The following is a 16,966-nucleotide window of genomic DNA, read 5'->3' on the forward strand; positions in this document are numbered from 1 at the left end:
AATATTGCCAGAATCAGATATTTACCCTTATCCCTAGCAAGGTAAATGGGAGCGAGATCTGCAGATAAATACTGCTTCAGACAACTGGAAATACATATGGAACTCTGCAACTCAAATGAATATGAGCACAAACCTTAAGTTAAAAAGTTTTACAAGTGATTGTGCAGATGATGTTTCTCCCCACAGAGACTGAGGGTGCTTCCGGACAGCAGCTCTTAAGCTGCAAACAAGTCCTGCATATTCAATTTTTCTGTGTGCGCTTTTGGCACGCTACCTTCCACGCAATCCCATTTCCCCCCCTATCTTAATAGTCACTGATATTCTGCTGCTTGACATCCACACTAGTGGATGGATCTTGCCTTAAAATAAAGGAATTATAGGAACGATGATACAGAAGCCATGGCAGGCCATAAACTCCCACTACATCCGTTAGTCGTTCTTTTTGATCATACAGAAATAATACTCTCTAAGGAAGATCAGGAAATGGTTATTTCTCTTTTAATGGCTGCTGGAATATGTATTTCACGTATAACAGGAAATAGGAGGTTACAACAAGCTTTCATTGGCTGTGAAAATGTCTGGGATTTTAGTATGATGAAGCTTACTAATTTTACTCAGACAAGAAGCAGAGTAAATTGGAAAGTTACTCAGTTGAGAGTTGAGTAAGATTTTTTGGAATTGGAAAGCATAGGAACATATATAACCCCAATGAGTTATTATGCACAATTTAACAGCACAGAAGTTGTTAATTAATGAAAGATTATCAATTCAATCTTTAAATTCTTTGTATTGATGACACAGTATGGACAAGGCATCCTTTTGTGCTGGTGGGGGGAGGGGAGCAAGCAAGCAAGGGGTGCTAATGGACTTTCTCCATTGCCCTTTCCCCAATAGAAATCCCTGCCTTCCCCCAAACCATTAGCCCCATCCGGCATGGCTAGTGGCCAGGGATGATAGGTTGTAGTCCCAACAATACAGGGCACCACTTAAGCTACTTGTGACTTACAGAGTCACATGATCAGGGTATTAGCTAAGCCCCGCCCCTCCTTTTGTCCCACTACTCCAGCTGAAGTTGGAGCCCTGCCTCCCTGTTGCAGTGAAATAAAATAAGTCCACACACGAGCATCATAGTGCCTAGTGTGGCTTTGATTCATTACCAGCTCCTTCCAGCAGCTAAGAGGGCAAGCCCTGGCTCTCCTAAATCCCAGGTAAATGTGCCAAAATTGTGCTATGTGAATTCTCTCTTCGAGCCATGTTGCTCCTTCCCGTGCAGCAACACAGAAGCAAAGGGGCTGGTTTTGAGAGTGGCAAGGCAGTTGCAGCATCCAGAGGGAAGCTGCAGAGCCCCCTCCCCACATATCACGGCCCCAGGATCCTGATGCAGTTGAGATCCCAAGAGGTTGAAAGTTGCCTTGACTGCCTTGCCTGTGAGCAGCTTCCAATCAAAGCTGAGTAAGAAGGTTTCCTCCCCAGAGTTCCCAAAAGAGCCTTGCTCTCCCCCCCCCACTTGTTCCCAGGGTCACCCCCTTGCTTTGCTTTTCCCCAAGAGTTTTTGGAATCCTCCCCCTTTCTGCTTGCCAGCCACCTCCTCTGGCATATCAAAGGCTTCTATGAAGGGGCCCTTTCAGCCCGTCCACCCTGGCTTTGCCGTCGCCGGATATGCCTTGTGCGGCTGCCCTATTAATAGCCCCCCTGGCTTCGCTGGTGTTTCTCAGCCCTCCGTAGAGCTGAAAGAGCCTCTTGTGTTCCGCTCAGCATCTCCTCAGCTGTTTGCGCACTGTGTTCCCCTTCCACTCTCCCAAAGCGCCTTTTGTGCTCATTGCCTATCTGGAGAGAGTGCTCTCTATTTCCTCCGCTTTCTCTGCACACAGAGTAACTCCACATCGGCTCAGAGCTAGTTTGGGGAGGCAGAGATTGAAGCTCTGGGCTCTGCCTAACAAGGAGTGTTGGCCAACCCATAAGTAGAAGGGGAGGCTGGACAAATTTGGTGCTTAAAGCCTTTCTTTGGGAAGAGCCTCCTCTGTTTTACGGTAATTAATTAATTGATTGATTGGATTTATATCCCTCCTTTCCTCTCCAAGAAACCCAAGGCAGCAAACGCATGTATCATTTAAATTAAAGAAACAAAAGAAAAGAAAAGAAAACATTTTAAATTGGTTTAAAACATTGTAAAAACAACTACAATTAAAAATATCTAAAATCAGTTGCAGTTAAATTATTAAAAAAAATTCTAGAAGCAGCTAAAAACATTATTCCATCCAATGATCTTAGAGTTACTTGAAACAGTATTTTGTCAGCTACTCCAGAGCCAGGGAGCCACCACTGAAAAGGTCCTGTCACTATCCCAGTTACTTGGCATGCAAACTGTTTGAGGCTCAATTTCTACTGGCAGCTCTAGGTAGGGCTGGGAATGGTCTGTGTCTGAAACCCTGGAAAGCCTTGGCTACCAGACAGTGTTCATAATGCTTCACCAGATAGACCTAGCAGTCTGATTTGGTATTGAGGCAGCTTCCTATGTTGCTCAGACTGGGGAGAGCAGGGAGTGCAAAGTCCTTGCAGAAGCTTGGGCCAGCCATGAACAGCCCACCCGGTTTCCAAGTGCTGCTGCTAAACACAGAGGCCAGATGATGTGTAAAGAAGAGGTTGGCAGACTGCAGGGCAAGGAGCCAGCCCTGAGGTGGCCAAAGGCAGCAGGACGTCAGAGAGAGAAACTCAGGGAAAGGGAGGCCTCAGGGGGAAAGACAAGAATAAGGAGGGAAGGAAGGAAGCTGAAACAAAAACAGGGCAGGCAATATAGTTCCAAGAAAACTGGAAAGCTGAGGAAACATTGGTGCTGGCATAGAGTCTATTTGAGCTCATTTCTCTCATTCTTGAGAGAAATGCTGCCCATCCCCCACAAAAAGAAAATTGTAGGTTTTCCATCTACCCTCCCAATTTCCTGGGGGCAGGCACCTGAGAGTGATTGCTGTGATTGGTTCCTTAAGCTCTACCTCAGACAGGTGTTTGGCTTGGCCTAGAAGTTTAGGGTAAGGATCCGTCTCATGCAGGCTTTTTAACATCAGTGCACGTGGATGTGTCATGGGACTCTCTCCATGCCTCTGAGCCATTTGGCACATGGAATCCCCAGGTTGCTAGCTTGGCTGTCTTGGCCTTGCAGCCAGCCTGTGTCCACAGAGCCCAGAGTATGCGCTGAAACACACAATGTGCTCCTTTGCAAGGTGGGTACGTGTAAGGGGGGGGGTTGCGATGTCGGTAGAAGGTCAGCCGTGGTCAGCCCATAAGTCTTTCTGGACCGCTCAGGAACCCTGATAAGCTTCAGAGTCCTCCAGACCACAGGCTGACAGCGTGGGCTTTAAATCACTTGTTAATAGGGTAACTGAGGAGAGTTGTGCAAGAGGCACTGGATGTCCTCAAGATTTTAGAAGCAAACAAGATTCAGTTTTCTCAGAATTATTAGCCCAGTTGTACTTTTGACCTCTGATTACCTGAGTCTTTGCAGCATTGCAGGCTTAGGCCTAAGTGCTAATAATGCAGGTCTGGCTGTGAAGGGATGAGATGAGGCCTACTCACTTGTTGCAGCCACCCAGCCCTTTGAGATGGCAAAATGGCTTGTGCTGTTACTGCATGAAGACCGCCAAGCCTCTGATCTCTCTCTTTCTGTCCTTATGTTTTAGGACTACTGTCCTGGCTGCAGTGGCCTTCCTGGATGCCTTCCAGAAAGTGGCAGACATGGCCACCAACACACGAGGTACGTTGTGGGAGCTTTTTGGACTAAAATCTAGCTGACTGCAAAACCAGCCATGTCGCACAGCCAATGGCAGAGAGCAGAACAATGGCTGTGGAAAAAACTCACCACTAAACTGGCACGCCCATGGCCCCTTTCTGCTTACTCAGGATCATTTACAGTGCTGCAGTTACCCCACAACATACTTTTAATCCCTCTTTATACTCACACTCAATCTAGCCCTGTGCTTGGTTTCCACCTGCAGCAGCCAAACAGGTGCCCCTGGGAAACATTCAAGAGGGACACGTTCAAACATCAGAGATGGAGCAAGAATTGTTGTGTGTGTTTCTTTCTGTTTCTGTGACATTCCCATGGGTGACCCTACTGTGGTACTAAGTTTAGTGCCTATTGCCACATCTTGTGGCAGTGAGTTACAAAGGCTTTAATTTCTTTAGCAATAAATATGTTTTCCTGAGGAAAAATATACTAGAGGATTTGTTATGTCGCCTCCCCACTTCTGAGGAAGCATTTGAGGCAGGTCACATCGGTAATAAACAATAGTAATAAAACAGCCAAACAAGAGGGAGGTGGCAGCAGCAGATAAAATATGTGTTGCGTTCTGAACCAAGTTCCAGTCAGCATCTGGGAAATCCTGAGCTTGTGGTGCTTAGAGAGAGAGATTAATTTCATGGTGGGGTCTTACGTGGTCATTGGCAATCCCCCTGCTGATCTCTGCTAATCCAGACATGCTTGCGGGATCACCATGAGGGGAAGAGCAATCATCCTGCTTTTCTAGCAATGCTCATTCGAAGGCCCTGTGATAAATAGGGACCTCTTTTAAGTGGCACTTCCTTCATTTCTGTGTGGGTGCTATAGTTGCGGGGGAAATGGGCTTCTGGAGGCAGCGAGGCAGGAGCCCTTAAAAGTTACCTATAAATGAGTTCCACTGACATCAGGCAGGCGCCATCAGTGCACCTTTTGGTTTCCTGCTAAGAATATTTTTGTTCAGGCAAGTGACAGTCTTTCCAGACATGTAGAAGCTGTCATGTGTTTTAATCTGGTTTAGTTTATTGTTGATATTTATTATTTTTGAATGTTTTAAATATTTGCTTTTACGTGTTGTTGTTTTTACTGATCATTTTATTATGTTTCTAAACTTCTTTGAGATTTTATCAAGCAGTATAGAAATATTGTGAAAGAAAGAAGAGTTTCAGAGTGTGCCTCTTTTCCCTCCGTGTAGGGGTGTAGCAGGACGAAGTGACCTATTCTGGGCACCTTGTGGCATGTAGATGGCAGAGGTCTGAACCTGAGGACCAGTCTTGCTTGTGGCCCCTCAGATTGTCCTTGGATATGGGCACCACCCAAGCACAAATCAGCCAGGAAGCTCACGAGATGGTCTTGATCAAGCCCTAACCTTGAGCTGACCTGCATAACCTATTTTCACTGCCCTGAACTTCTTCAAAAAAGAGCAGAGGGAAAACACAGCTTTTTAAAAAAGTAATCTCCTCTGAGTCTTAAAAAGACCAGGTGTAACCATGCCTCCTTGTGTACACATGTAAAGGCCTACCCCTTCTCAGAATTGGCATTGGGATATATATATATTTGCCCTTCACCCCTAAGGTCCAGGGTCGATTACAATTAAAACAAGGGCCATGGTATGCCCAGTAAAAACTGGGTTATCTAAAGAAGGAGAATCAGCAGGAAGCCAGAGTTGGAAGGAATTGACTGTGCAGGTTAGTTTGTTGTTTGACAACAATTGACAGAATAATGTATGTGGGCAGCATTTGTGTTGAGCCATCAGTTACTGGGATAAATCTCTGAAAGCGAGCAGAGAATTGGGTAGGATGGAGCAGGCGATAAAGGAAAGCTGAGGAGGCTGGTACAAAATAAGGAGACGGAGGGAGGGCTGGTGTATTCTGTAGAGATATAGGGAGCACCAAATGGAGCTTGGAAGGGAAGCAAAATGTAAATAACACCTTTCACCTGAAGCAGAATGAAAAAGCTGGTTTAGAATGTGAGTTAATTCCAGAATAAGGCCTGAAGACACAAGAACTCACCACTTTGCTATAGCTAAGCAACCCTAGGCCTGGTCTGACCCCTGGATGGGAAACCACCTGGGAACCACAGGAATGCTCCCTTGGATTCTAAGGCCACAGAAAGGTGGGATAGAAATGTAAGAAATAAAATGTAAAACAAAAAAACAAAAAAACCTACAAAGCATTGAAAGAACCAGATGGGTCATTGGCCTGACCCAGCAGGCTCTTTATACATTCTTATGAACCTAGTTATTTCCTTTTTTCAGGAAAAGCTTGGTGTGGGAAAGGTTCTTCCTTTGAACGTGACTCTTTGTATGAGGGCAGAAGGGCTATGGAGCAGTTTCCTGACATTCTATCATGGCTGGTTCACTCCGGCTTTTAGACAAGAAGCCACAGCTTGTTATTTATAAACATCTAGGGAAGGGCTGTGATAAGGAAACAAAGGTAGACCTCCATATTTACTTGCACAGGTTTTCTGCACCTACTACTCAAACCCATGTAGAGATTTGCGCTTGCTGCTGAGATGATGTGGCGATGCCAGCGACCCATGCCAGGCCAGGAGTGTGTATGGCTAGCAAACACATGCTCATCTGTTTGGTTATAAATCATGGGAGGGAGTTTCCCCTTTAACACAAAATGGACCACATGACATGTGGGGAAATGTCCTAAAGAAGTAGGGAAAGGGAGCGAGGTTCAAACCCACCTACCCTTGTGTGCTTACTTTTAGTTTTAGAAGTAACCCCCCTCTTCCAAACCAGTGGGCAACACATGTTTAATGAACAGGTCCATGCCTGGCTTAGCCCAGCCTGCCACCTCCCCCAAGTCCACAGAATACCCTGTTCTTTAGGTCTAGGGAATTAAGGGAAGCCTTAGTGGACAGATGTGCAGGGTGATTACTAAAGGAGGGAGCCACAGGTAATAGAAAATACAGCCATGGCTGTGATTTGGAAAGGAGGTCAGGGGAGGGGAAAGGGAGTCCTTTAGGAGGAGGGGCTTCTGGGCTGCCTGGTAGCTTGAAGTGTGTGGCCCTTTGGAGAATTCCACAAGAGGGGAGACTGAGGCATAGATCAAGCAAATGGAAAATGAGGTGGTAAAACTTTTCATCTGTGCCATTTCAGATCACAAGTGGGAAACAGTTGCATGCCTCTCAATAGTAGTAGTAGTAATTATAATTTATATTCCGTCATCTGAGCAGCTTCCAGCAAATTAAATATTAGCATGTTATTAGCATATGAGCATATAAAACTATTCCTTACCCCACCCCCACCCCCAGCTTTCTATATGTGAGTCTCAGGCTGTGAATGAGAGTTGCTTTGCTCTGTAATTCTTTTTGACATCCTTCTTGCCTGCCTAGCCTGTGGGCTGCACTGCTGACTCAGACCATAGTGAATGTCCCATCTGATGCATCTGGGTCTGTCTTGGGAACATGGCTTCTATGCTTGAACCACATGCCTAGGACATCACCCAGTTCCATATTCTCAATTTTTCCTGCAGACTAGAACTGCCAATTCACCTGTAATGAGTATGGGTTGCTCGTGCGTAAGTTGCCGCCTCTCCTGGCTATGTTGCCTGGTTAAACCTTTCTGTCTGGACAGCCCTTCACTTCGTGGCTGCCTCAGTCGCTAGCAGAATCCGTCAGTGGGCGTTCTTAAACCCTTTCCAACATAAAAGTTGTTTGACGCCAAGTCTCCTCCTACTCTCCCTGCGCGGAAGTCTTCTGCGCAGGGAGGGAGTGGGTAGCGGAGGACCCGTGCTCTCCCCGCTGGTGTCCGGTGAAGAGTCCTGGAGCCCTCTCGCCGATTCCCCCATCTGTCCCCCTTTATCCCTGGTGTTGCACTGATTTGCTTCCCCATCTGTTGAGCTGCCTCTCTCCCTGCTGGGCCCTTCTCCAGCATCATTTGAGAGCCTTCCCTCCGCCTCTAGCTCCGATGTCAGTTCCCTGACATCACCCATAGCTGTTTACTGAAAGAATGGCTGAATCCAATTTTTCACCATCCAGGTATTTTGTGTGGGTGGGCAGTTTCTGCCTCTGGAGGTTAGATGTCTTGGTTATGGCATGAAACTAAAAGGAACTGAATTATATAGAGTGGGACATGATAGGTCAGTGTTTCCCAACCGGTGTTCCGCGGCACACTAGTGTGCCGCGAGACGTTGCCTGGTGTGCCATGGGAGGGAGGCGGGCGAGTCGGGCGGCGAGAGGCGGGGCGGCGGCGGCGAGCACACGCGGGGCGGCGAGCGAGCTCCCTCCCACGTCCCATCGCCGCTCGCTTCGGCCAGCCTACTGGGCTGTCGCAGGCGGAAGGCCTGCGCATGCGCGAGGTTTTCGTGCCTTCTGGATTCCCTTCACGCCTTCCTCCTCCCGGGTCCTTGAGAGCGCGGGAAGCGGCAGCGTGAGACCGGCGTTGAGCCTGGTAGGTATTGCGCTTGCCAAGGCCATAGGCGCCGACTCCATGGGGCCTGAGGGGACCTGAGCCCCCTCAAAAATTCGTTTGGGGGGGCTCTGCCCCCCCAATAATCTCAGGCGCCCCTCCAGCAGATCGCCGCCGCCGTTCGGATGTACCGTAAACCTCGCAGTATTCTGTAGGGTGTGTGCTTTCAAGAACTGTGTTTAGGATTGGAGCCTTGTTGAGCTAACACAACCTCCTCTTTACTTAAGGGAAATGTTTAGCTTTTCTCCCCGCCCCTGTGTTGAGTTTTAAAAATAAATAATCCTACAATTGCAATAGGGGGAGACTATGTGTATGAACCGAAAGGGGAGGAGAAGCGGGGCGCGCACGCGGGGGGGGGGGTTCTCGAGCACAAATCCAAGACAATGGATCTTCTGCGCTGGAAGAGGCGGCAGATCTCAAACAAAAGCTTGATGAACGGAACAGACAAAAACGCAAAGTTCCATTCAGGGCTCCCCTTTTGCCACGTCGTCTCACAGTTTGGAAGATAGCAGCTCTCCAAATTAATAGTCCTCTTTGAATAGGCGGGGCCTGAGCGTTCCACCAATTTAGGCCTCCTGCCGGGATGTGATATGGCTCCACCTTCCTCAAGGTGGTTCTGCTTTTAAATATTTTCCACCCTGTCACCATGAGGACTAGCGACTTCTTTTCGTAAAATATAAAATCGCTGTTCCTTGCTCTCGTGAGACTGTGTGTTTTAATTCGAAAAGGGTGTTCCGTGTATTTGATTCCTATTAAAGAGAGTTACTTTATATATAGGCACAGAGTTAATTTTTAAAACATTTTCTAATGGTGGTGTGCCTCGAGATTTTTTTCATGAAACAAGTGTGCCTTTGCCCAAAAAAGGTTGGGAAACACTGTGATAGGTAATCACCCAGAGCCTGTTGGCAGCTAGATATCATCCTTCTCTTTGGGTCTCCTTCTGTGCAGCTCTTCAGCAGAGAGCAGCTGAGAGGGAAGACTTTGATGATGTGCAAAGTGTGCAATTGTGGTTCTTTCTTTTGTAGGAAGATCAAAGCGGAGGCAGGGGTGTCTCAGGTGGTAGACTTATGTTCCGTACAAATATGCAAAAAGTCATTCATGCATTTCTTTAATTGCGTGCATGCAGTTTTGAGGTTGCCATTACAATTTGAAGTTTGAGATGTTGAATAGTTGTAAGGCAGACTTGCAGCTCAGCTGTTATTTGCATTCTTCTGCTGCTATGATTGAGTTTATTTTGCCTTTTACGCATTCAGGACAGAAAGGGACGTTGAGAGCTTTTTTTACGAAGTAAAGAAAACATCTAGGGAGACAATAGAAGGTGAAACAATTTTAAATACACCCCTTTGCTTGTAGCGTTTGCTCTTTAACTCAACAATGCCTTGCCCTGCTCACTGTGTTAGGCCACTCGTGAAAGAACTTTCATGGCGACAGCTTTTTTGATCCTAAAAGCGGCAGATATGTTCAGGATTGAATGCCTGGTGCATGTGCTTGTACCACTTGGCTGTCCTTAATCAAGGCTGGCTTCATTGCCCCAAGTTTCCTGGAGTAAACAAGCAACTAGTCCATGGGAAGGAAGCCATTGTGCCCACAAGCCTGCATCATCTTGGTATTCTAAAGCTGTCTAATGCTTCGATGTGGCAGGAAATTTGCCAAGGAAATTTACATGCAAAGTTAAAATGGTCAACAATGCAATAAAGCAGTCTGTGGCTCAAGAGTGACTTTTACTAGCACTGTGGGCTTGTCTGGAAAAATAATAATTTTGCCACATTTCCTCATGACTTAGTAATATCTAGGGCAATTTTATATGTGGGGCTGCCAATAAAAAGTGTTGAGAAACTTCAGTGCAGTAGATTCAAAGTGTGGTAGACACATATGGACTAGGATCTGCTGTGCTGATAATATTTGACCAGTAGTTGAAAGATGTTCACTGGCTTCTCCAGTTCTCTACCAGGCTCAGCTCATGTTGTTTGTTTGTTTTCTACCTATAATGCCCCAAGTGGCTTGGAATCGTGGCTTTTGAAGGGCTGTCTATCCTAGCTTTCCCCAACTTGGTGCCCTCTAACATATTTGGAGACAGGGCTGGACAACTCCCATATGAACTTGCCTGTATATGGAGTTGCTTAGCTCTCGGTAACACACACACACACACACACACACACTCCACTCCACTCCACTCCCATTGCAGGGTAGCGATAGGACCTTTGCTGCAGTGGGGGATCATGCACTGCCCAGTTTTTTCTCCTTCAGGGCAGGGCCAAGTGAAAGCTGCCCTGTTATTCTAGTGGGACACCATTAAGGACAGGTTTTTGGCTTTAACTGGTTATTAGTGCTGGTTATGTTTTGCTTTTAGTTGTGTTTGTGGACTCATTTGCTTATGACTGTGTTTTATGGCTTTTATTATGTCAACCACTCTGGGGTGCACAAATGAAGGAAATGAAGCTATTTGCTTGTTGCATTTTAGCCTGTTTTTTAGTTTGTGTTTTGTCCTCGGTGCCATTTCAACAGATGTGTATAAGCTCCCTTGGAAAGGCAAGGTGTAAATAATTGCAAACATAAGGTGTCCTGGAGCTGGAAGTGATCACAGTATTATTCAGCTCACAATTCAAAGGAAGGCGAAAACACTGAAGTGCAAAACAATCACAGGCAGGGGAGACACCTTCCCACCAAGGGATCTGGGAAGGGAGCAGGCAGTTCTTCAGGTACCAGCTTCTAAGCAGAGCAAGACTTTACATGTCAGCACCAGTGCACTAAATGGTCTCAGAAACACACCACAGCTACTGAAACTCCAAGCTTCCAGCCCCAGTAAGTAGCTGAATTTGAGCTCAGTAATTGAAGGAGAGAAAAGAATCAACTTGGCCCAGCCTTCCCATCCTGACACTGACAACTTTTGAATGCATTGACTCCCCACCCCCACCCCGTTTTAAATTTTCTTGTCTGTCTTTCCTCTTTAATGTTTTGCTGTTGTCCAAGAAGGTTGATGGGTGGGTGAGTAGGAGGTGCTACGTCATTTTAACTTTTGTGTTTATGGCAACAAAATTCCCCAGGCGGTCTCTGAAAAGAGACAGAAGGACCTCTGGGACTGCACGGTTTTATCCACTGAATTGTTAGTGGGGTGGTGGAAGAGGACAAGGGAAATGGGGGGGTTGCTCTGATTGCACATGTGTGGACATTGCTCGGGGGGGGGGGTTGCTAGTGAAGTTGCCAAGTGCGATTCAGAATGTGAACCACAAGATCTCAACGTTTGCAGAAAATGCTGGGAGATTTTTTTTCTGAAAGAGATACTAAGGATGTATTTTGTGTCAGGTGATTACAGCCATAGGGTTGGGGGCTGGGGGTAAAATGTCTTGGCCAAGAGGGAGCAACTCTAAGAGGAAGCAGCACTCCTGGTCAGAACCGGGAAAGGGGGAACAGGAGGAAATGATTTCTCTCTGTCAATGGCTGTGATCTGCAGCAGAAGCCCTGTTCAGCAAGCTAAGGAAACAAGCAAAGGAAGTGAGTCATCCTCCTCTGTCTATTGCTGCAGCTGCACAGCGGTGGCTCTGGAGCCAGGATGACCCCCCACCCCCAGTAAGAAGGGGTGTGTGAAGTGCACCACTGTTGTGGAGGTAGTGCTGGTGTCTTTCCATCCTCCATGGTTGGGAGAAAATTCCAAAAAGCAACAGAGGGTCAATCACATTAATGCCACCTTCTGATGCTCCAACACTTAAGAGTGTTGCTCTGGAAGGTCAGGCTCAATAGACTGCAGGACCAGAACCATAAGCACAAGCAGACTTGCGGAGAATTAGCTGGCCTCATCTGAGGTCAAGAAGGAAATGGTCTTGGGCTCTTGGAATGTACGAGAGAGATGACTAAAGCGCAGTGATCATGCTTAGCATTGAGCAAGGCCACTTGGCAAATCATTGCCTAGTAATCCAAGACTAGTAAAAGGAACTGAGTCACTGGTAGGACACCTGGCCCTCACAGCTACCCTACTTTAAGAGCACCTTTTTGATCAAAAGTTTAAAATTGATTAATCTCTGTTTGATTAAAAGCTTTGCAGCTCATCCCCCCCCCCCGCAGTGATAGCTGACAGGTCAGGTCAACTCATGGCCTGAATGAGCATCAGGTGCCTCACCCAGAGCTGGATGAAAGATGTCTTTCCAAGCAGTGTGGTGGCTGGCCTGCTTTAAAGGGCTGTTTTAAGGAGTAGGGTTAGAGAATTCATGTCAAGTGCTCTGGGGCAGCCTCCAAAGATCCCTTCCTGAAGGCTGTGTCTTGGAGACTCCCTGCAACTTTTGCCACTTCCTGGGCAGCAGAAGGTGAACTGTTTTGCAAATTTCTCTCTGCAGCTTGCACAGTGCTGCATACTGGTGTGCGTGCAGATCCCTCATTAACCTGGATTCATCATGCCGGCTGAGTTGATCATGGTCTGTTGCATCCACTCTTAACTTCCTCCCTCCCAGTACCTTTGAGGGGTGGATCTTCCATTCCCAGGTGACACTGGGTTCCTCTGACGTGTGATTTCTGTGTATTCGTCTTTCCTGGCACAATTGCGTGCCTTTGCCTCATTAATCTTTCACAGTCATTCTGCTTCGGTGTTGTGGGAGTACGCAATGTGTTCTTCCTAGGAAGTGCTTAAAAGGCAGGATTGAGAGGAAGACATCCTTCGGGGGCACTTTTTATATATATCTCAAGGAAAACAGAAGGTAGTCTAGATCCTGGAGCCACCTTTGCCAAGTTGGTGCCATTCATGTTTTGAGAAGTAACTCCCAACAGCCCCAGTCAGCACAGGTATTGTGGTCCAAAGAAGATGGGGAGCAACAGATTGGAGAAGGCTCCTCTAGAGCAGCAATTCTTCTTCTTTGGTGATCACTCATAGCCAAGTAAGATTGTCTTCCATGACCACGGTCTTAACAGTGAGTCCGTAAGTGACTGTGGAGGCCAATTCTGGATCCACACGTCCTTCCACAGTGGGGATGTAGGTTTCTGGGTGGGAGTTGATCATGGTGAGGATTTGTCCAAGCTGCCTTCCTCTTAGCTCATTTCTCCCTTTCGTCCTGAGTTCGTGCTTCTTTAAGGTCAATGACACCTTTAGTAGAGGCTGTTCTCCAACTGGAGCACTCACAGCAATTACGGCACGTGTGACCAGGAGCAAGTTGAAATGGAAATGAGCAGAAAGAGACAGAAATCACCTCTGACTGTTAGTTTCTGGTGCTATCAAGGGCATTTAGCTGCGACCCACAGGGTGCCATCTCATCTTGTGTAAAGGCCCCTATAAATGCATGTTCATTTCAATGAGGCTTGCACTAGATAACTTATCATTGGATTGGGCTCCCATGTGAATTAGTGTATGTGGGCATTTTCCTCTCCCTCAAACAGCAGAATGCCCCATAATCCATGCTTTGTGAGGGATGCAGTTTGATGGGCGGTTCCTATGAAAGACTGTTCCATCCATTCATATCCTCATGTTCAAGGCGCAGAGAAAGAGAGAGGGGTCAATGTCAGTGTGGTTATTGCTACCCCCAATGGACAAAATCTGAATTGCTCTGTTCTCCATCAGGCAGGCCCCTAGACTTGGAGCCAATTGTTAGCCTTTGATAGTGATAGCCTTTAACTCAAAGGATATTCTAGAGCTGGGAGGGAAAGGCAGAAAGGAGCAACCAAAATTATCAAAGGGGCTGGACTAATCAACCCCACTTTGCAGGAAGGTTACAACATTGCAATGCAGCTCAGACCTCATCATGGTGTATTTATGGGTGAAGTTAGGGGGTGTGCCCCAAATGCATTCCCCTCCACACACCTTCTTAACATCAAAATGCATTTGTTTCCTAATCTCCCAGTTTGGAAGGATCCTTCTGATGCTCTTTAAGTTGCAAACACAGCCTCTAGCTCCACTGTGTAAAGGGAAAAAACCCTTTCTTTTTAATGGAAACTCTTGTGAACATTTTACTAATTTGTGTAAGATAGGCTATTGCCAGGTGAGTCACTCTAGCATGAATGGAATCCTGGAACAACCTTTGGCAAGGGGAAGAAGTGTTTGTGAGATGAATTGGGTGGGGGGAGTGTTACAAGCCCACTGGAGAGTCCTTTTTCACCTGTGAAATCCTGGAGGGGAAGATGTTGCCCCAAAGTAATGTTTCATAAGAGCTTCTATTATTCTGACTTTTCAGTACCATGTAATGCCTGGAGATAATAGGGGCTTCTGAGGGGACTGGATAGAAAGTCAGACCTGGGACAGTGTTCAGGCGATCCCTGCTCTGCCGCCACCTTCTCTGATGGAAAATGGATGTCCAGAGAGGAGGAACTGAGTCTCACGTAGAGGCTGAAGAAACAGCTTGCAGGGTTCTTGTGAGAGTAACATATGATGCCTTTCTGTATGCCCCCTCAGGAGGAAAGTCAGGAGAGAGCCCTGATAGCTCTGCTTTGCTGCTTCTGAAACAAGGTGCTCCTTCCTCAGACTCTCAGGCAACTTGGTTTCCCAGCCCATGTGATCTCACTCCCTCACCCAGCCCCAATGTCAGGCTTTCCTTCAGCCTGTGGTGACATCTCAATTCCTTGCCTCTCCATTTTTTTCTCTCCGGCTGAACAAGAGAGAAGGAAAGAAAAGAAATTTCGTACTTGAATTTTTCTGCACTACCTCTTGACTGTTGTCCATTAACACGAGGGCTGGTTTTTCACCTCAGGAGCCACGAGGGACATCGGCTCCGCACTAACCCGGATGTGTATGCGGCACCGCAGTATTGAGACCAAGCTGAGGCAGTTTACCAAGTAAGTGCCTTTCGTTAGACTCGCGTGCTTGTCATGTGTGTGGGCCAGCCCCAGGCTCCCTTTCCGAAGAAGAGGCAGAGGCTCAGTGGCCTTGAAAACGGGATTGGGGAGGTGCTGAAATAGGCAAGACATGCAGAAGGAGGCTCAGGGTTTTAGAAACTCGAGCCAATTCCATACTGTAGTCCAGAGAATGAGTTATTGAGCCATTTGGATCACCTTGGCACATTTATGGGGATTTCATTGCAAACCCTTCTCCGCATCCCTTGGCCCTGCTAACCCGCCTCTCTCTGGGTGCCTTCCCCCCTCCTGCAGTGCCCTGATGGAGAGCCTGATTAACCCCCTGCAGGATCGGATAGAGGATTGGAAGAAGACTGCTAACCAGCTTGACAAAGATCACGCGAAAGGTAAAAGGGCAGGAGGCACCCTGGCTGCCCCATAGCCTGTGAGGCAGTGTCTGATGCTCAGAGGAAAGCAGTGGCAAGGATGTGACTGTGGGGCTTAGGGTGGGAGGAGATGAAAGCCCAGGAGTTGAGTCTGGGCCCCATAGAGAGCAATGGCCTCGCTTGTCTGCTCACGCCATGTGGAGGACCTCGGGGTCCACCCGCCAAGCTGTTTGCCTTCTGGTCACTTGGAATCAGACCTCGTGTCTCCCAATTCCTGTCTCCTTAGAATACAAACGAGCCCGCCATGAGATAAAGAAGAAGTCCTCTGACACACTGAAGCTTCAGAAGAAAGCCCGCAAAGGTAAGATCTGCCAGGGTCTTTCTGGCCAAAGGGCAGCTCAGTTTGGCTAGTGATGTTGGCCTCCAACCCCTGATTGAAGAGGGGGACTGGATTTGTTGGGCTGCCCTTGGATAACCTAAATTGCTTCTGCCTTAGCAGTGAACGTTTCCCTGCACAGGTAATGGCATGGATGGAGCAAGGACCTTGGTTTAATTCTCCAGTTAAATGCATTGCAGTGTAAGATCCTGGTTAAACTAGGGTGGAGGCCTCCTTGCGGCATAATGTCCTGGGGCCCAGAGGTTCTCCAAATCTCTTTGTGGGTTGTTTGCTTTGCAGGTGAGACAGAGCTTTGTGTTAGGCAGTGACAGAAAAGGGAATGAATTCAGCTTCCTGAATTTATTAGGGGGGGTGTTAAAGCAAGTTTCTGGCCCCTGTGGCTTAACAGTGTGGGTGGGCAATGCTGGCTGAGGCCTCAGAAACCAGAGGAGATGGCCGAATGACAGGTCTGTTGATTAGGCTCACAGCATTCACCTTTGCTCAGTTCAGGAATCTTGGATTTATTTGTTTTAAGTGCAGAAGAACACACATGCCTCTCAGCTATTGATCCTCTTCAAAGCTGTGAGGCATTTTAACCCCCAAGGAGAAAGAAGGCCCAGCTGTCTTCAGAGTTGTGGTAGCAGATTCCAAGGGGAGAAGGGAGCTTGCCTGCTTCTGGTTTGCTTGTGTGTCTGAATGGGTCTTTGTGAGAGTGGCAGTTTCTGCAGGGGGCGTTGTTCAGCCGGTGCTTTAAGTTTCCGCACTTTTGGTTTGCCCACCCATCTTGTGAACATGTGATTGCCAGGGGAGGGTTGCTTTCAGAGCCTTGCTAAGTTCTTATTACCCTAAAATCAGGCCAGTGTGTTGATCCAGGTCATTGCTCCTTGAAGTTACCATGTGTGTATGCTGGTGCTGACTGCAAGGTTGGGGGGGCCTCGGGGATAATTTCCTATCAAAGTGCCTCTCCCTCCCCTTTATGCACACACACTGTCATGGGAAGAGAACTGTGTTGGTGTTCTCAGTGTGGCGTCTCATACCATTCTCAGTCCTTCTAGGTATTGAGAGGGGTCTTCCTGGCTCCTGCAGCAGACCCTCTGAGGCCCAAACCAGATGTTGCGTGTGCACGTGGCCACCAATGACTCCTTGGGAAGCCAAGGTGCAGGGTGCAAATGTCTCTGTGCCTTCCTCCTCCTGTTTGGCTGCTCCATGCAAGGTGGATTGGGGACCTGGGGCATTTGGCTTGGGTCTGGGGCATTTGCATTCTGTCTTGG

The 16,966-nt window shown here is 47.5% G+C and overlaps 1 protein-coding gene across 6 annotated transcripts in view; it reads left to right on the forward strand.

The window, feature by feature from the left end:
- Nucleotides 1-16,966, forward strand: part of MTSS2 (MTSS I-BAR domain containing 2) — a 64,080-nt gene that overhangs the window by 28,577 nt on the left and 18,537 nt on the right. For 3 of the 6 annotated variants that reach the window (XM_082232595.1, XM_082232598.1, XM_082232599.1), the window contains exons 3-6: nt 3,675-3,748; nt 14,852-14,936; nt 15,249-15,340; nt 15,606-15,695. In XM_082232595.1, coding sequence (XP_082088721.1) covers nt 3,675-3,748; nt 14,852-14,936; nt 15,249-15,340; nt 15,606-15,695 — 341 coding nt within the window. The remainder of the gene's footprint in view (nt 1-3,674; nt 3,749-14,851; nt 14,937-15,248; nt 15,341-15,605; nt 15,696-16,966) is intronic. The other 3 variants (XM_082232596.1, XM_082232597.1, XM_082232600.1) reach the window with 1 other exon arrangement.

Source organism: Podarcis vaucheri (genome assembly GCF_965113315.1).
Source record: "Podarcis vaucheri genome assembly, chromosome: 7".
Classification (NCBI taxonomy): Eukaryota; Metazoa; Chordata; class Lepidosauria; order Squamata; family Lacertidae; genus Podarcis; species Podarcis vaucheri.